Genomic DNA, 20,782 nt, shown 5'->3' with positions numbered 1-20,782 from the left:
TTCCAGGTGTTCCAGAGGTATTTGGTACCTCTGAACAGTACAATCTCAGCAGGTTCAGTGCCACACGCCTGAGTGAGTCCTGCAGACTTTGTCTTTACACATACTTCTTTTTTCGCCAGTTCTGAATTTATCTCCATTCAGTTTCACTCTATTGAAGTGAGAAAGGGCATAGTTCATCTATCCTGCTCATTGTCTCTCCACTCTGAAGTGACAAAGCCAGTCTTTCCAGTGTCTTTGAAGATGTTTCCAGTGATCCTACCTTGAGCAAAAAGTACATTCTGACACAATTTGTACTCGCTACACTGTGTCCAGGTTCTAACCTCATTGAGATGGGAATAAAGGTGACAGTAGTTTGTGTAGACAGGACAATTTTGGTTTTGAGCACACTGGCCTTTGTTAAGCCTGAGAGATTTAATTTCAATTAACCAGTAGATGATATATGAAATACTAAATAATGTTTTGTCAATTAATAACATTTTTCAGAGTTGCACATTAATTTTGCAGTGAAATCGATCACTTCAGTGAACTAACAGCATTATTGCTTTCAAATGGACTCACCAGCAAATGTGTCTTCATTTTTTGTCTTCTCAACTGGATTCCACTTTCTAGATGTATTTATTGATTTTTTTTTGGTATGTACTTACCGTATTAGTACTGGAAGAAATTATTTGCTCTTTGTACCCACGTGGTATAGCTTTTGGTCCCTGAATGGATGCCTAAAGTTTTTAAATGTTGGATTTAACTACTATTGTTTGTACAAGACAGCACAACTGATTGTGTTTAGGAGAACAAAACAGTATATCTGGATCATTGAGATATTAAAGAGGCTTTAAAGACATTAGAAGAAATACATTAGTGTTTACTCATTCATTGAATACTCCAGTCTTTTCCATATTTTCCAAGACTCTTTAATATTCTTCATACATCTATCACTTTACACAAAATTCTGTGGCAGTTTTAATTCATTGAGATATTTTCCACAACACTGGGAAGTTTAACAACTAGCTAGTGCATAAAAATCAGAACATGAAAATGACTCAAGAGTCCAGGCTGGTGATCGCACTGATTGTGGTTGGTAAGACAAACAAGCAGTAAAAAAGGTGGAATGTCTAGTTGGTTGTCAAAATTATTTTCTTCTAAATAGTGAAAGATTGTCTGCAGTCAGATGTTTAAACACAATTTATGAAAAGATGGCAGTAACTTACAAATGAGTAAGCAAACAGCGATGTGTAACTACTACAGCTCTTAACTGGCTACATTTCAGGGCACCATTTTCCTACCTTAAGTACCATACAGATGGCATTTTGTAGAGATGAGAAACATTGAGATCCAAATTGCATATATTCCTAAATAATTATGCAGACAGATGGTGAGATAAGAATTGTAAGAAAGACAAGGAACATTGTACACTGATTAAGCTCATCTCAATAACTCTGTTAGTTGCCCTGGAATAAACCATTACTTAATATGTGCTCTTCTTATCAGGTTGAACAGGGTATTTCTCTGCTTTTCTCTTGTATTCAGGGCATGAATCTGTTTTCAGCCTTAAGTAAAACCATGTGATTCTTTTCCCTGAATCAGTTGATCTGAGCCCTGGGTGAAAGAGTTGAGTACTGTCTTTCTCCTGCTCATTCTTCCTCCCTCTACCAGAAACCAGGGGAGAAACAGGCATGCACTAAGAAACGCCAGGACTCTGAGCAAGCCTAAGAGACTTGCCCAGGACTTTGGGTACATCTAAATCATTAAATTGAGAAGAGACTTAATTTGGCTGTTGCAGTTTGGAAAGCAGACTCCAGACTACTGTAAGTCATCTTTCACATGTACGAATAGGAATATACACAGTTCTCAAAGTGCCTTTTCTATCTTTGCATAGATGCTTGGAAGTTGTTCACATGCTTTTAGTACTGACAGACAAGATTTTCTAAAGGACTGAAGGAAATCTGTGATTTGGAGTTAAATCTTACCAAACCTGCACAATACAACATGTAACTTTTACATCTGACCACTGGAGAGGAATCCAGAAATCCCAGCAAATTTTCCAAGTATCCAAACCATACCCAGAAAGAGATGGGTTCTAGAGAACTGGGTGAAAAAGAGGGCATGCTGAAAGGGGATTCTCTTTGAGCTACGTACAAGGAACCATCACTGACTACAGAGATTGAAATGAAGTTTCCACTCCTTTCTAGGGTTTACATTTGGACAGGTAGCTTGCTTTCCCCAAGAACTAGGGCCACATTCCACCACTGGGCTATCTAGAGCTGTGCAGGTGAGCACTGAACATCTCCTTTGCCTTGATGAGTGCTGCTTCAGCTGGTGTTTCCATGTGAGGAGGCACCCCTTTCCCTTCCCAAGAAGTGCTTTCTGCAGAAGTGACTGATCTGGAGGTAGGGATGATGATGTAGAAGTTGGTATCATCTACTTGATATGTCTGTGGGGAGTGACAGCCACCACTGGTCTGTTCCCCAATGATGAGAGCTCTGCCTAGTCTCTTCATTATGTACACAAACTCTTCAGCAGCCCCAGCTGTCACATCACTGGTCAGGATTATTAGACCTTTCTGAGAGCCATACCTCTCCCCTGCCGGATAGGACAAAAAACATCAGAAATGCATCCATTTTCAGACACTTACATGGGAGAGCAAGAGAGACCAAGACACAGCACATTTTACATAGCATTAACAACAAAAGTTTTGAAATTTACTTTGTACTTTTGATGGTACCAAAGCACTAGTCCAGCTTTTATACTGTTAACTCTGTCACCCTATGTGGAGCTCTTGTGCCATGAATTTCTAGTCATGAACTCCAGCAGCTGGGACACCAACTCATGGTTACTACTGCTGCCTTTTCTGTGCCTTTGTCTTTTATAGGAGCTCTGGATCCCAGCAGAGGTGTGGTGTAGGCAGGTGAGGATGGTGATTTTTTTTTCCATTGCTCCAGCAGGAATACTCAAAGCTCTGCCAGCACCATCTTCAGTTTCACTCTTATTCCTGCCCCAGAAACATGGCTGTCATAGAGCTTGGTCTGCAAACATGCAGGCAGCCTTTTATGAAATTTTAATTATAGTGGTTTCCCCACAGGCTTTTTGTAGTCTGTAAATGGAAGCTGTTGCATGGCCTTTGTCCCAAACCTTTTAACAATTACTCCTTTATTATTAGGATATGAACCAAGTTATCTCATTCTCTTTACATAAATAGCTGACAGGAGTAGGGAGGTTTTTTTGCACTTGATTTTCAGTGTATCTGAACACACTAGCTTTTTGAGAGCTTAGTTCCCATGTGAAAGTGGCCAGTGTTTCATAACTGGGATTTGATAATTTGAAAACTACTCTAAACTGCTCTAAAAAATGTGATTCTTTAAGTAAGTTACAATATGACATACAATTTTCAAGCTTAACTGTAGGAGAGGGACCAATAGCATGGTAATTAATTTTCACACCATCTTTGCTCTTCTCATTTCACTGTAGATGTAATATCCATTAGAAGATTCTTGTCACAGTATGCATATATATATATATATATGTTTTTATGAAAATACAGGACCAGATCCAGCTCCTTTGAAGTTAATATGAGTCTGCCTGTTCTCTTTGATGGCAACTGGAATGTGTCCATAGTAATCATATCTCTTAGCACAGCCCACCTCTGACTTCCTGGAAAAATAGATGGACCCTGCTGCCTTTGACAAAGTTTAACTATTTCAGCATGTTCCAAGCCAATAATTGCAGACACCATTGTGACACTTTTCTTTGGTACTGTCTTAGCTTTAAAGGGCAAAAAAATTGAACCCAGTGTTTAATGCTTCTTAGCACTCTAATTGTACTTTATGTGCTGAAGCTGAAGAAGTCTATTTCTCCATGTTGCAGCATCCTTTCAACTTTCATGAACAGCAAGGCAGGGTGTGTGGGAGAGAGAGTGTGTGTAATAACTCACTCAGATATGCAAAATGTAGTGTTTTTCTTAGTCCCTTGTGTTCTCCGGACAAAATGGGACATTGTGGGTGCTTTCATCTACTGAAATAGTGGATTCCACATATAGAGGTGAGGAACAACATATAAAACAATGAGTGAGTATTGGAAGAGATATTACTAGAGGTCTAGGCAGCACAGGACTTATTTTTAATTTTGGCAACTTTCAACAGCGACAAATCACAACCGCTGTGCAGAGCCAAACTTCTGGGAACCAGCCTGCAAACTTCTGTGCCTAACATAACTCCAGTTCTAGGAGTGATAAACTGTAGTTTACAGATGGCAGGGAGGGACATGGCTGAAATGCAGATTTTATTTTTCACACTCTCTGAACAGTTTAAGCTAATTGTAGCAGGTACTTTCACCAAATGCACTATGGTTTCTGACAGCTCACTTTAAAATATGCAAGGAGGGATGTCTGAAATGAAAAGCTACTCTAAAAAGTAATCAGCACTTTACCTTTGAGCTCTGGCTGGGTCCATATTTCCTTTACTGAGTCACTGGGTCTGTCATAAACTTTGTCCAAGAGAATTTGGTGTCCTTCATCAAAGAAGTATGAGCATAGGATTGCTATGGAAGTGGTGGAGCCTCCAATATTGTACCTTTTCAAAAATTAAATATATTAAGGAAACAATTGAAAATTTGTGGCAGACAGTAAATCTCCCTCCCAAGTATTGCTCTGTAACGTCGGTACTGCACAGGCTTATGGCAATGTATTGATATATTTACATTCATTCTCCCCTATCAGCATTTGCATGTTTATTAGAGAAAGAAAATCCTGTCTAAGGGCCTTGAACTGTTATTGCCCACAAGTGACTTCAAAACCAAACACAAAACTGAATGGTTGATTTTATTTCTTGATTGCACCTGGAAAAAATTCAGAAAGAAAGCAAAAGCTGTTAATCTAAAAGAAACATTAGATTCTTGTTATTCTTCTAGCCTGAATAATCTGTGCTATTACTAAGACAGCATGAGTAAATACCTGAAGTCTTGCATTGAAATGTAGTTTACAATTTAATCAACATGTATTTGCAGAACTGTCATGTTCTTATTTCCTATGGCACATAATGAAAATGCTTGGTGTTTGGCACCACACTAGATCAGGCCATTTCTTTTTGTGCCTATTGATTGTGTTAGCTGCTCCATTTAGGACAATCATGTTTGAAAACTTTGGCTGTAGTTTCATTTCATACCAGCCTCTGAAGATTAAATTCATTGAGCAGCCTAAGTGTCATCAGAGAACCTCTGCTGTGAATACACACAATGCAATGTGAAATTATTTTTGATCTGCCATATTTAACTAATACTAGAGCATATGCAGCACTGCAAATGCTTGTGCTTTGCTGACTCATAGGAGATATGTATGGTGATTTCCTGTATGTGACATTAGTATTGCTTGGCAGAGACATTCCAGAAAAGAACTGCTAGAAAGTGAAGTTTGTTCATTCCAGTGGTTTTGTTTGCTTGGTTTTAAATTAGTTTGGCTTGTTTTGTTTCATTGTTGTTCCCCCCCTACCTCCAGAAAAGGATTGCACAACCCGTGAGGCCTCTGTCCCAAAGAGTGAAGCTGCCTCTTCGTTCTGAAGCATTTGGGAGCTGGTTTCTGGATTCACACTGTGAATGGCTACAACTGAAATAAGCTCTTTTTGTGTGTCTCAGACAGTGATGTGCTGCCAGGAGGTCCTGCTGCTGCTGCGCATACCGGGAAGCAGCTAGACCCAGCAGACTCCGGTTTCATGCAGCTGCCATCACCGCTGAAGTGAGTGGCAAGCAGGCAGCTAGAGTAATACTGGAGAGCTCTTCCTGGACTCTCTTGCAGACAGTGAAACTGCAGCAACTTTGGTCAGTAATAATGACAGAGCAGATGCTAGAATTTTAGTTTAACCTCTGGAGGCAAGTACTTAATTACAGAATTCTTGTGTGACATTAGGGAATCTGTTTCGTTTATCAGTGTCTCTTCTCAGTGCTGCGAAGGTAAAAAATATGAAGTTGATGAGTGGCACAGCTGTTCCACAGAGGGGAACTATTAAGATGACAGACATTTTGCATTATGGATAATCCCATGCAAAAATGAAAATATAAAAAGATGACGTTCATGAGTGGCCCAGCTGTTCCAGGGAGTGAAACTTGTAAAATGAGAAACATTATTCATGATGCTTAATCCCATGCAAAATTGGAATTATCAGCCTTACCGTAAAATCCTAAGACTGGTTTAGGGAAAATTTCAAAAGGTAAAGTGTTTGGGGTTCTTTTTCATATGTCTTCAAAGACTGGGACTGATGTGTGCACTCAAAGGGCTAGAAATACATTAAATATACATAAAAAAATATAAAAATCCCAAAGCAACACAAGAGAAGTATAAGGAGGCCATTCGGTACTTGGGGCATGATTTCACCTTTGCTGGTTTACTGCTCCTGGATCTAATATGCTCCAGGGAGAAAACTGGGGCAAGAAAGAATCATAGAATCATAGAATCAATAAGGCTGGAAAAGACCTCAAAGATCATCAAGTCCAACCTGTCACCCAACACCTCATGACTACTAAACCATGGCACCAAGTGCCACGCCCAATCCTTTTTTGAACACCTCCAGGGATGGTGACTCCACCACCTCCCTGGGCAGCACATTCCAATGGCTAATAACTCTTTCTGGGAAGAACTTTCTCCTCACCTCGAGCCTAAACTTCCTCTGCTGCAGCTTGAGACTGTGTCCTCTTGTTCTGGTGCTGGCTGCCTGGAAGAAAACACCAACCCCCACCTGGCTACAGCCTCCCTTCAGGTAGTTGTAGAGAGCAATAACGTCTCCCCTGAGCCTCCTCTTCTCCAGGCTAAACAATTCCAGATCCCTCAGCCTCTCCTCATAGGGCTTGTGCTTGAGACCTCTCCCCAGCCTTGTTGTCCTTCTCTGGACACGTTCAAGTGTCTCAATGTCCTTCTTAAACTGAAGGGCCCAGAACTGGACACAGTACTGAAGGTGTGGCCTAACCAGTGCTGAGTACAGGGGCACAATGACTTCCCTGCTCCTGCTGGCCACACTATTCCTGATACAGGCCAGGATGTCATTGGCCTTCTTGGCCACCTGGGCACACTGCTGGCTCACGTTCTTCCAGCTGTCAACCAGTACTCCCAGGTCCCTTTCTGCCTGGCTGCTCTCCAGCCACTCTGACCCCAGCCTGTAGCACTGCATGAGGTTGTTGTGACCAAAGTGCAGCTCCCAGCACTTGGACTTGTTGAATGCCATCATGTTGGACTCTGCCCATCTGCCCAGCCTGTCAAGGTTCCTCTGCAGAGCTCTCCTATCCTCTAACAGATCAACACCTGCTCCCAACTTGGTAGCAGCTGAAAATTTACTGATGATGGACTCAATGCCCTCATCCACATAATCAATAAAGATATTGAACAGGATGGGGCCCAACACTGATCCCTGGGGGACACCACTAGTGACTGGCTGCCAGGTGGATCTGGCACCATTCACCACCACTCTCTGGCTTGGGCCTCCAGCCAGTTCCTAATCCAGCTCAGAGTGCTGCTGTCCAAGTCACGAGCCGACAGCTTGGCCAGGAGTTTGCTGTGGGGAACGGTGTCAAAGGCCTTGCTGAAGTCCAGGCAGACTACATCCACAGCCTTCCCTACATCCACCAGGCAGTCACCTGATCATAGAAGGAGTTCAGGTTGGTCAGGCAGGAGCTGCCCTTCCTAAATCCATGTTGGCTAGGCCTGATCCCTAGTCCCAGTCCTACCTCAGCTCTTTTGGAAGATTGTGGTGCTTTTGCTGAATTTGAATTCAGTCATGGGAATGCCTTCTTGGTGGCTGCCCTGGCTTCTCTGTGCTCACATAGTGAGACCTCTCTTTCTGCTCTCATTGCCATGCTCATCTGTTCCTGTACATGCCCCTGCTCTTTCCCTGAGGGTTAGACTAGATGACCATTGGAGATCCCCTCTCAACCCAGACCATTCTATGATTCTATGTTGCAAATCCCAGAGGAATACTGAGATTACCAAATATTGAGATCCCCATGATGGCAATGGACATAAATGCTTCCAGCACTAAGAACAAGTTCTTACAAAGGCTTTCTTTTCCTTAGCTGATATTTGTAACGTTCTGGCCTCACAGACCAAAAACTGCACTAAGCCAAGGGAATGATTAACTGCATATTGCATGGGAAATATGTATTTTTGATATTCATCTGCTTTGATAGCTGGCAGCAAATGGATGTCATCTTCTGCCTCATAAGATTTGGAGCATTGTTGACACACTGGAATGTCCAACAGAATCCCAAGTTGAGTGTAGGCATATGATGCCGTAGCTGGCTGCAGCAGGATCTAGTACCTTTAAGCCACCTTTCTGTGCCTGTGTACAGGAGGGCTCATAATAACTGTCTTATTAATTAGCACTGCAGATATGGCATATCAGGTGCTGTAGCACATCTTGTCATAGCCCATTTTTTGGTTTTGGCTGTTAAATCACTTGATTTAATAGTAGATTTAATTAAGCCATTTATATGATCAATAGATACATGGTAAATGCAGAGTTAGAATAGAAAGTAATCAGAGAAAGAAAGCAGATGTGACATTGAGGATTGTGCTCTGCAAAATATGCCTATTTAGTTCTAAACATCTCAAGTGATGGTACAATTTATCTTGGGATATACTTCTAGACTGTTACTGTTTTCCTTGGCTGTTTTCCTTTACTCATTTAATCCCAGCAACTTTAGCCTGTAAACAAGACTGTAAGCCATGTAAAGCTAATTCACTGTTACAAATAAAATGCTGTTTCAAAAGAGCTTTGGTTATTTGCCATTCAAAGGTTTACCTCATGTCTATGATTAATGCATCTGTGTGAACAATTTTCTTCCAAACATGCTCTAGCAGTAGGTCGGACACCTGGGTTAGAAGTTCACAGTCTCCAAACATATCAAATCTCAGATAGCCGACGTTGTTTTCAAATACATTTGTATGGAATGAAAATTTAATCAGATCTTCAAATACTTCTGGGGAAGGCATCTGAAAGAGTTTGGAAAAAACCAAAATAAATCATTTGCTGGCATCGATAGCTTGGCACAGGATTTGAAAGGAATTATGTGGGTCAAGTTTCGTCCACACATGTGATGAATATAACCAAGTCTGAAGATCAAAATGAAAGATATTAAAATGTTTGTAGATTAAACATAGGTTGGAATTGGCTGCTGCATTGTTTGCCCAGTATAGGGTGCATTCACAGAATCTGGATGAGGCACCTATTTGGCAAGGTTCAGTTTATTTTTCAAAAACCCAGGAATTTCATTGGACAAAAGAAGCTAAGAAGACTACAAGGGCCATTCCTCAGCCTGCATTATAGGCCACTGTCCTAGGCCTGCCATCCAAGCCCACTTGCTAAATAAGCCACTTGAGATTTTATAATCTCTTGATTGGCCTCAGCTGATAAACAGCTGCTGGCTTCAGGTGAGGAAGGCCCCAGCCCTTCTTACTGAGCCAGTTCCTGTGACAGTAAGAAACCTGATGTATTGGGCATGTGCTAGGATACTCATGAGGTAGATAGTTAAATCTCTTATATAGTGGCATGTGCCTTGAGTCTCACGTGTTAGGCTGTGATTAATTTCATTTTGTTTGGCTTATATTATTAAAAAGCAAGATTTTTTTTTTTGTAATAGCAATGTGTAGCAAACTAGAAAAATTATGTTAGTAACCCTTGCATGCATTGAGCCATACCCTACTCCTGTTGCTAACTTCTGTTTTCCTTGCACATGTTGGAAAATGGAAGATTCTCCTTCAGCTTAAAGAGATAAGGGTTTGGGATATATACATGACTTCCATAACCTTCAGCAATTTGTCCTTTTCTCCTCAGGGTTGCTGTGAAAATTATTTTATACTTGCTTTTTAATGATTTGTCCTTTGCTATAGCTCAGCCCCAGACAAGCTCTACTTTTGCAGCCAAAAGAATGAGCCAGCAGTCAGCCATATTCTAAAAGGTACTCTTCCAACCTGCAATGTGCCACAGAAACTGGGAGCCATATGGACTTTCTGTGGCTGTACAGGAGCCAGGCAATCTTCTGCCCTACATGCAGTGCTCTGGCCTGGGGTTGCACTCCTGTCAAAAGCAGATTTGCCACAGCAAAAAGAGCCTTTCCAAGGTGTATGAATGCAGCAATATTTGACAGAGCCCAAGCACTAAAGTACTTCTCCTCATCTACCTGGGGGAAAATTGCCCAGCACATCACATTTCTATCTATCCTGGGCTTCTTCATCATATAGTGCCAAAATTTCAAACATTAATTTAAAAGCCCTGTCAGCCAGTAGTTGTTAATCTGATGGTAAGAGCAAGCTGTGCTGTGTGCTCTCCTGTACCCTTCCTTCTCACGGTGCCTTGTGAAAATAACCATTCTATCTGCAAAGTAAACCTATCAATCTAGCATTACTGAGTTTGTCATTTCCAATCCACTTCCCAGTGACAGCAATGCTACTTGTCTGCACTCTGTACTTTGATTGTCAAACCACAGTTTTGAAGACTATACCCAGCATGCATTGCATTGTTCTGACAGAGATTGTGTCTAGTTCAGAGGTGCTGGTACCCCCAGGAGAAAAAAAGTCAGCACTCATTGGAAACATCTACAAATAAAATTGATGTGTTACTCACAGCCACTTGCTAATGACATTTTAAGTGAACACACAGATTTCTTAGTTCTGACTCTAGCAGTGATACAAGCACACTCACAATCATGTTGATTAAGAATAACTTCTCTATGTCTGGAAACTCTTTTTTTTCTACCTGTTTTACTGTGCTTCATCATGTATTTGTACCTTGAGGAGTTCAGTACTTGCTAGCAGTGTTGCTAATGACTGCAAATTCATTACAGATTTTAAGGTGGGCAAACTGTTCCTTAAGTCTTAGACGCCATGGGGTAAAATGAATATGCAAGAATCTCAAAGAAACTCTTCTTCATCTTCATGGCTGCAGGAAAAGGTATGAAAATATATATATTCTAAAGGTGATAATACCAGAAGTCAGATGCAAAGCACTCCAAATGTAATTTGCAAGGAGCGGGGAAAGCCTCCTAATTATTACGCAAAAAAGGGAAGGAGGATGGGACTGACAGTAGGGAGGTGCTGTCCTGGAAGACTGCAGCTTCATGACACTGGCATATAGGCCATATGCTGCAGTTACCTAAGGAGGTAAGTCTAGCTTCAGGGAACAACAGAGTGCTCTTGTTTGGAAGGCAGACCTCTGTTTGCAGGCCAAGGACAAGCTGGGACAGGATGCAGCTGAAGATCCTGCTGCTCAGCCAGGCAATGTTTACATACAAACGATTTGATGTTAAATATAAACCCTCAGGTGCCTTAGAAAGAACACTATAAGCAACATGGCTAGACTAAAGAATGTCCAAGTTAACAGCACTTAAGCCAAAGAAGAATAGTTTTTTCATTAACTATATATGGTCTCCAGTCCTGTTCTGTGGTCTCCTTCCACAAGTGAGTGGCCTAATTGGAACAAGTGATGTGACATAAAATAGGACCCAGAATGCTGCCCTAGGACTCATGCATGGAGTTTCATCCCTGGTTTTGCTACTGACACAGTCCCACCACAGGCAAACTACTTTTCCAACTGTGCCTCTGTTCCCTCTTTTCTTTCCTTTCACCTGTCTCCTAAGTTGTTTTGTCTGTTTAGATGGAAACTGTATTTTCATAGTTAATTTTGTGCTGAGTGTTGTAATGCAACTCTGATTTCCACCAAGATTGCTAGTGCTGTCATCTGCCAGCTGTTAAAATAGTATCAGCCAGCACCCTTGTAACACTGCAAATCTAGAGACTGGTTTAAGAGGCATAAGATCTTGGGGGCTGGGTGGTAGGGTTGTGTCTTTCTTTCTTAGAATAGCAGTTGGGTTCCTTGTGTACCCTCATGGGGTGGAATGCAATCATTTATCCTAGTAGGTCTTCCAGCTCAAGGACTGAGCAGGATCAGCTATATCCCTGACAGCTGATTCTCACTTAAAGTACCCATATTACTGAGTGATTTCCAGGCAATCCAGTCTAGTACGTCACTAGCCTTACTACCACAAAGATGTTTTTAGAGTCTAGTGTAAACAGTCTGAGTTCACTACTTTCTGCAAATTAAGTGCATTGGACTATTTACCACAGACGAGGGAACAGATTATTCCCTTCCTATTTGAAACAGCCTCTTACGTATCTGAAGACTGTTTCCATGTCTCCTCAGTTTTCTGCTCTCTGGAATAAACAACTCAAATCTTTAAAACTTTTTCAAGATGACTCTTATTCAGTCTACCTCTGTTCCTCTCTTCTGCTGTCTCCCTACTTGATCCACGTCTTTCCAGAAATACATTGCTCAAGACTGCACATAGTATACTCTAGCTGATCTTTCTTTAGAGCTGAATGTATCACAAGACTTCACATTTCTTACTGATTGTGTTCCTCCTTAGCCATAACAGTTTAATTACTATTATTTTTAACTGCAACAGCTTGACTGTAGTGACTTGTGTTCATCTTATGAACTCCAAAGAGCGCATATATTTTTTCACAGGACTTGCCCCAAACAAGCTGTTTTACATCTAAAGCTGTGCAGTCAGTTACTATCACCCTAGAAACTGAAAGAACCCTGCATATGTTCTTATTTAACCTTATCTGGCTTTTTACTGATTATTTATACACATTTTTTTCCCCAGAACTGTAGCTTTGAATCCTAACACTGCCCTTCAATGCACCAAGAGAGCTGGGATGGGGAGTTTACCACAAGGAGCTGAAAACCTCCAGGATGGTGCTCCAAAAAGAATTGAAAGAGGTTATTTAAGGATCTCAGTCCCCATTGAGAATATACAGGACAGAGTGAGAAGCTGTATTTTCACCTTGCAAAGGGCACTACTGCACAGCAGTGAGTAAGCCTGCTCTGACACTATACAGCTTGTAAGATACTCATTGCAAGCCAGGGAGCAGTTATTTTCTAGTCAATGCCCTAGAAGATTACATGTGAAAGCAAAATTTGGAAACATAATTCATGGCTAAATTTTTATTTTCACCCAAACCCCATTGAAAATCCTTAAAACCAGTGGCCAAATCTACTGCAGTATTAATGATAATGGGGAAAAATACCAGCATAAATGGCTCTCTTCAATGGGGTTTTAACTGCAAATGTAGCTGCATTGAGCTTGAGCATCAGGATCAGAAGATTAAAGGTGCTAGAAAAAGAGAAAAAGTTATTAACCAAGTGTCTTATTCTTTTCTGCACCAAATACAAGAATCAAGCATGAATTGCAAAAGGTCATGAGTCAATGGGAGTTAAACATGAACCTTTTTTGTTTTGCTTGCATATACCTGTATAATTCCATACTGACTTTACTGTGGTTATGCTGATATAAGTCAGCATTGTACAAACCCACAACACTTTTTTTTCCACCTCTCAGCAACAGGTATAGCAATTTGATTATCTGTCTTGTCACTTCCAGGATGAGAATTTTGATTTCACTCATTAATGAAAGGACATAATCAAGCACATTACTCTGCTATAGATACATATTATTTGTCTGAGAGAACGAGCACTTCAAATGCAGGAAGAATTTATTTTATAAGGAACTCCTTTTTGTCTTTTACTGTGATAATAATTTTCAGCTGCTTATCTAAAATAGTAATATAAAGACCCTCTTACGTGTGCAGACTGCATTAAAAGTATTCTGATATTATCAAGGGGCCAAAAGAGTCACTCAGGGAGACTCATTACTCAAAACTGACATAACACCTTTGTTGAAATCAGGCACCAGTTCTTTCATAGCTTGTCTACAACACTCAGCTATTCATGAACTTTCAATATGGAAAGGAAGGTATGACTGGAAGGAGAGAGAGGCAAGTGGAAGAATAAGATATAGAGGTTATTGAACTGCACATCAGCAAGCTTACAGAGCTCTGGCTTGTAAGCAAAATACTATTTTATAAATTCCAAACAGTATATACAACATTTGCCTCTGGGAAGTCTGACTTTGGAAAGTGGCATTTATGCAGCAGGCAGCTCCGGCTAGCATTGACCTTGCAGCTGTCACAGAGGAGACACATTCACTACCCAGTATTATGCTTCAGCAGCTCTTCTAGTGTAGCAGATGCAAAGGTCTACGTGCATTTCACTTTTCTGTCTCTTATGTCCCTTCCCATCCTTCCTGCAGTTATTCATCATCACTATCATTTAATTATGTTGGAGCTGCTTCATTGTCAAGGTCATTATCAAGAAAATTCCACTGTTGAGGGAGAGAGTGGCTTGGAAGGTAGGCAGCACATAGAGAAAACCTAGCTCTTTGGCTTTTGAGGAATAAATGTGATACAGATTAGAAGAGCCACTATGTCCGTCTATAGCACTGTCCAAAAAATGAAAAATTACAAATGTAATTAGTGCCATCATGTAAGCTTTACTGTAATCTTAAGGTATCTGCTTTCTGGGGTACTGGTATGAGGTATGCTTGACACGTTCCACACAAAGCATGCCTCTTGACCCTGCAGAAGCAAGGCAGGAAATGAAAGTACTCTTGCTCTGTGGAGTGGCTAAATTATCTCTTACTTTTGTTACAAGTAAAAGCCGTTACTTCAGTGTCTTTGTTCACTCAGCCTCTTTTCCCTTTAAATGCCTTGAGACAGCTCTCTTGTCCCTCTGCCTCTCAGTTTCCTTGAGTATTATGAGGCAATGCATATGTCTTTGGAGACAATTTTAGCCTCAAAGGAGACCTGTGCTTCTCTTTTGCTGTTTATATATTATTTTGCCTCGATGAAATCTCACATTTGTCCTGATTTTCCTCTACGCTGATGTGATTTCCTTCTTATGGATGCATCCCCAACCTCTTTCAATCATTTTGCTTGATAAATAACTGAACTAAATGGAAGCATTAATTAGTGTAATAGCTCTCTCAGGATCAGAATTTCACATCATGGGACAGATAGGATATTTGTCCCATACATGCTGTTCTCAACGTTCAGGCTCTGAATAAAGTAAATAAGGTTTGAATAAATGAAAAGAGAACAGTGACTAATTTGCAAGATGAGGAGAGTAGGATGAGGAGAAGTCATGACATATGCTGACATGTTGCTAGCAATTTAGCAGGAAGATCTATCAAAAACATCTTTAGAGTGGAGTTTTCTACACCTAGCAAGTATAGGAGAGAAAGAGAGTGATGGAACAGCAAACCGATTTATTTCTATTTAAGCTTAAAGGCAAGAATGGGGCCAGCATCTCTTGGCTAACAAACTTGAAAAAATTGCCTTCCCCTAGCAGTGCTTAAACTTTGCTCTTGACCTTTGTGTTGGAGATAATACCACAAAGGTCATGCCCACTTTAAATCATGCATGCTAAAAACATCAGAGGGTAGAAGACCACAGATTTCCTCCCCCAGGAAGCATTTAATAGTTACCTGACACTTGGTATACTCTGGTTCATTGCAAATGAACATGCACTCTCTTCAAAAAGTAATTTTATGAGTCCCTGGAGAAAAGTCTCTGACAGCCATGCTAGAGCAGTAGCCAGAAAAGAGCTAAATCCATTCGAGAGAGAGATCAGGTTATCCTAACCCTCCCTTTAATTTGAAGGTGGAATTTTAACAAGTGCTCCTGGGAGCTCCCTCCAATACAACAATGAACAAGAAAGATTGCCAAGGAAGACTAGCGTATAAATACACAGGCTCAGCACAAAGCACACACTGTTGTGCAAACCACATAGCAAGGGCAAAAGTAGATTATTAAAAATCAATTTCTCCCTGGGGTCACTTAACTTCCACCCAGATACTTCTTCTAAAGTATTTCTAGGTCACTGGGTAACTGTCTGATGCTGAGCATGAGATACAATCAGGTGAACTTTCTACTGTCACTACTAAAGGAGTTGCTTGTTATTCTGGTATAACAGAAGTTGGGTACAACCATTGCATATAGAAGTATGTGGCTGCATGTTTTGTGGGTTCATGGTGTGTTTACTCTGTCCAACCAAATTTTTCTTAAATTACAGTCTTGGTTTGTAACCAGTGAGTGTTTGCATTACAGCTTGAAAAGCCACAGCACTGAAAGAGAGATAACAGAGACTGAGGTATCTTCCCTCTAACTGTGAAGCCCTGCATATTTGCCTTGTGGCAGATGACAACTGAAAGAGATTCATAGCCTGAGGGCTATTCCCAAAAGGCATGCAGCCAGAGCTACCATCTACTGTGAGAAACTACTGCCCTGACTAGCCTTAGTGTCAGAAAACTCAGCCTCCAAAACCCACTCAGGCACTGGCTTCTGACCTGAGAACAGGCAAATCCTGGTGGTTTTATGATATGGGATAGAAACATGATAAGGTATCTGAGCTAGTGCTCCCATTCTAGCTGACAATATAGCTGGGCACAAGAGAACTGTACCTGTTTTGGCATGATCCCTGGGATGCTGTCCTTGGCATGTTCAGGGATGTAAAGTAATTTCAGGTGCTCATCATGAGAAAGAGCTTGCAAGTTGGCAGTCACCTTTCTGGCCAGCTCCTCTTCTGTAGTAATCCTTTTATAACTGTCTTTATTGATGTTCTTGATGAGGTTGGATGCTACAGCAGTCCCAATGTCCACAAAGGCATAATTATCTGCCACAAGCTTGCCCGCAGTTTTCAGTATCTGTGGCACCTGGGCACGCAGGTTGGCAATGTGCTGAGCTACAGCCATGGCTTCACTGGCCTGGACGGTGATGTGTGGCTCCACTCCAGACACGCTCCATACTTTGCCAGTGACTGGGCTGAGCACCACTTGGCTGGGGATGGAGGCATATAGAGAACTGTTACCAACACGATAAATGCCCACTGAGAGGGAACCACCTACTGTGGGCTCACCAATAACTGTGGCCCGGTGGAGATCCTTCATAGATCGAGTGAAAGCTTCAGCTGCTGAGCCACTCATATGGCTTGTTAGGATGTAGATGTCCTTGAGGGAGCCATATCTCTTGCCAGTGACTTGGGGGAGAGTCCACACTTCTGTGCTGCGGGAGGTACTACGATCAAAGACAGTGTAGAGGTGTTGCTGAGGCTCAGGATCAAAGAAGTAGGAACAAAGTATGGGGATGGCAGTGGAGTAACCCCCTGTGTTGTACCTCATGTCAATAATCATGGCATCTGTGTCCACCAGCTTGTTCCATACCATCTGCAACAGCTGGGGCCCAATGGCTTTCACTGTTTCTGCCTCAGCCATCATATCAAAGCGAAGGTAGCCTACATTGCCTGGCAATACTTCAATTTTGAAGAGTGCCTCAATGATGTAGGTTAGCTCCTCAGGGCTGGGAATCATGCTGGGGACTTGTTCTTCTGGTGTTGGTTCAACATGGCTGTGGAAAACATGAAGCCGATGGTCCCCTGAGGCCTCCTGCAAGTCACTGGTAAGCTGGGAAGCCAATGTCTCAAAGTCTACTGCTGATCGATAACCTCCTTGAGCCCGTTTGGTGCTGAGCATAGCACTGACCTTACCAGCCACTTCTGGGATGGCATAGTGAGCCTCTAGGAGTTGCCCAGTACCCTCTAGAAGTGCTCCCATGTTCTTGTGGAAAGCTAGCACCTCTTCAGCCTTCTCCAGTGCATCCTCAGCCAACACTATGGCATCAGGCACAACTCCTCCACCCATCCAGCTTTCTCCATTGTTGTCAATGAAGGTGATAACAGGAACTGTGATAGTTAGGCCACGGGTTATTCCCTTCTCAGGCTGCAGCAGAGGGAAGGTGCGGGTGTGTGAGAGGCTTCCTGCTGTGATCTCACCAATCAGCGTAGCACGACCCAGGGACTGCATGAGGTAAGCGAATTCCTCAGCAGCTGTGGCAGTGTGGTGACTGGTGAGCAGGTAGATGCCACGCTGAGACCCATAGGGCTGGCCCAGCAGTTCTGCCTGGCTCTTGTGTTCCTGTGTGTGGTTGGTGCGCCTGTCGTAGGTTGTGAAGAGATGGACCGGGCCAGCAGCGGGATCTTGGAAATAGGAAAGTAGCACAGGCACAGCAGAGGAGGAGGGGCCCCCAGGGTTGTATCGTAGGTCCACAATCAAGTTCTCTGTATTTTGGAGGGGCTCCCACACTTTGTGGACAATGTAAGGTCCCAGCTTAACAAGCACAGAGGCATCTGCAAACTCATCAAAGCGCATGTAGCCAACATTGCCTGGTAACACTGACACCTTAAAAACAGTATCCACCAAGGCATGCAGCAGTTGTTCATTGTTGGGTAAGTTGTCTGCCACTGCAATTGGCTTCTCAGCTGGGGGAGCAGCAGCTTCACCTGGCATCATGACTCGAACCAACAGGCGAGGGTCTTCAGATAAGCTCTGCATATCATTGTTGAGCTTGGTGGCCAGGTCCTCTGCTGACTGCACAGAAGAGAAGTCAGAGGTGGCAAGGTGCCGCAGCAGCACTGGCACCCGCTCCACTAAGCTGTAGTAGTCCTTTATTATGTTTGTGAGGTGGCTTAGGGTGCCAGGCACTGCTCTGCGCACTGCCAGGATATCCAAGGATTTTTGCAAGGCTTGTTCTGCCTCAGTAGCCACACACGGCACCACCCCAGTCACCTCCCAGCTCTGTCCACCCCCACTCAAAGGGCTCACAGATCGTGACACAGGAATCATCATATAGAAATTGGAGAGGCCAATTCGCAGCTTCTGGATATCCAGTGAGCCCCCAGCTGTCTTCTCCCCGACAGTGATAGCCCTGTTCATGTGTTTGAGGATGTAAGCCACATCTTCAGCCACTCCTGTGGTATGGCGGCTGATCAAAACAATTACATCCTTGTCTTTGCCATACCTCTCTCCCAGCACCTTTGGCAGTGTCCATATCTCTGTGGTGGTGTTGGAGGGCCGATTGTATACAGTCTCAATATGCAACATCTTGTCTGCTTCATGCAAGTATGAGATGATAAAGGGGAGACCAGAAATCTGACCCCCAGTGCTGTGACGAAGATCTATCACCAGGGCAGATGTCTTTATCAGTGTCTTCCACACTTTGTCCACTAGAAAAGCTCCAACTTTCTCCACAGCTTCTTGTCCTATGATATAATCAATCCTCAGGTAGCCAACGTTGCCCTCCAGCTTGTCATACATGACCACATGCTCAATAAGACTCAGCAGCTGCTCACGAGTTGGGGAAGACTCAGCTTCTTGTCTGGGACCCTTATGCGATGATGGCTCATAGGAAATCACCAGCCTTGGGTCATTAAGAGCACCCTGCACTCCAGCTGTCAAGACACTGGCCAGCAGTTTTGGATCTGAGATGTCCAGGATCTCCCCACTCTTGATTGCTTGTTCAATAGCTTCTTGCATTCCCACTAGGTTTTCAGGATAGCAGTAGTTATCCAGTAGGACTTTAGCCATGTCCAGCACTAGAGTTGGCTGAAAGATTTCCTCAGCAGGGCTGGTGCACATGGTCAGTGCGGAAAATAGGAAGAAATGTGTCCTGATCATTTTATCTTTGTACAGAATAGAAAAGAAGGAAAGAAGTCACAAGCTCTTATTGATCAGGATGAATGTAGCTTTCCAGTGACTCCCTGTGAATCACACTGAAATCCTTGTGTGAATCCAAGTGCACAGAACAGATACAAATCTCTTATCTGCACTAAACCTTTAATCTCATTAAAATGGAGTGCATCATCCAAAGTGCACCAATAGAAGTTCAGCTCCTTACTACTTCACAGCCCTCTTATGAAACTGTAATAAACTTCAGTCATCAAGGAAGATCTTCCTGGCAGTTACTTGTTTCAAAAAGGTAATGTGCTGCCTGTTATAACTGCTCCTGGTTTATCACGACAATGGATTTTTCAAGACAAAACTTTGATTTTAACAGCAGCCATCTGATCTCTTACTATTATTTATGAAAAGCTTATACCAGGAGATTCTGCAGTGACTTAGTTGTATAAATTTTTAACATTTGTCAAAAGCAGTTGACAATGCATTGTCTTTGGTATTTTTCAGTCTGAGTTGCAAAGAACTGTTCTTACATATATGACTAAGGGCTCCAAACAAGCAACTCCAGACATTTAGAACAGCTCATAAAATCCAGTGTAATAACAGCCTGTTAATTTCTGTGCTAAGAATTGCCAGCACAGAAATACGTTTGCCTCAATATAATACAGCTAAATCTGAGGTGACTTTAATCTTCATAATTTGCACTCAATTAGGATTTACTTGTAATACTATTGAGTAACATATGGTCATGTCTGCTGACAGCTTCCAACCAATAGACTTCAGGCTCAACATACAAAAATAGAACAGGGGGTGGTGGTGTGTTTCCTTCTGCTCACAATGTATTTGAGACCCTATTGTATTAAGAGTTTTAAAGAGGATCAGAATTTGTGGAATGCAGCTGTAGACTGTAACCATGTGAGTTGTCAGCATTCAGAGCTCCAGTATGACATGCCAAAGACATACAAGAACAGATTCTTGTCTCCAAGTCTGAAATGAATTCTTACCTCAGCCACTCTGCTTGCCGGAGGTAGCTGCAAGAATAGATGAGAGAATCTGGGGAGAGTGGTTTTATATTGCATTCAGAATGCCAATTGTAGCCACATTAGAATATACATGTAGAGAAGAGTCTAAAGACTCTGGCTGGATGCACACTGTTGGTGTTATGTGTATGATGAGCAAAGTCTGCCACTCACATGAGCAAATTTACTGCAGACCTCTTTCGGGCTCATTCAGTCGTAGTAATAAAGGGATTCTGTAAAATTCCTTCCTTTAATATGCCTGTATAGGAATAGCCTTATCTAGAAAAGCAGGTACTGTTTCATACCATGGTTGATTTTTATCTGTGTGCATGTAAAAGTACAAATGTAAATCCAACAAAGGGAAAAAATAAATTATTTTAAGAGTCCAT

At 42.2% G+C, this 20,782-nt stretch overlaps 1 protein-coding gene across 1 annotated transcript; it reads right to left on the bottom strand.

Moving 5' to 3' along the window:
• Window positions 1-1,297: 1,297 nt before the first annotated feature.
• RBP3 (retinol binding protein 3) lies at window positions 1,298-19,390 on the bottom strand. The gene is made up of 4 exons (XM_009897705.2): window positions 16,327-19,390; window positions 8,772-8,962; window positions 4,420-4,562; window positions 1,298-2,577 (listed from the first exon to the last, which is right to left on the bottom strand). Exons 1-4 carry the CDS (start codon window positions 19,372-19,374, stop codon window positions 2,249-2,251), a joined length of 3,711 nt encoding a protein of 1,236 aa, XP_009896007.2. The 5' UTR covers window positions 19,375-19,390; the 3' UTR covers window positions 1,298-2,248.
• Window positions 19,391-20,782: the final 1,392 nt, after the last annotated feature.

This window comes from Dryobates pubescens, chromosome 8 (assembly GCF_014839835.1).
Source record: "Dryobates pubescens isolate bDryPub1 chromosome 8, bDryPub1.pri, whole genome shotgun sequence".
NCBI lineage: Eukaryota > Metazoa > Chordata > Aves > Piciformes > Picidae > Dryobates > Dryobates pubescens.
The sequence above is the reverse complement of the archived record's forward strand: the minus strand, read 5'-3'. Positions and strand labels throughout refer to the sequence as shown.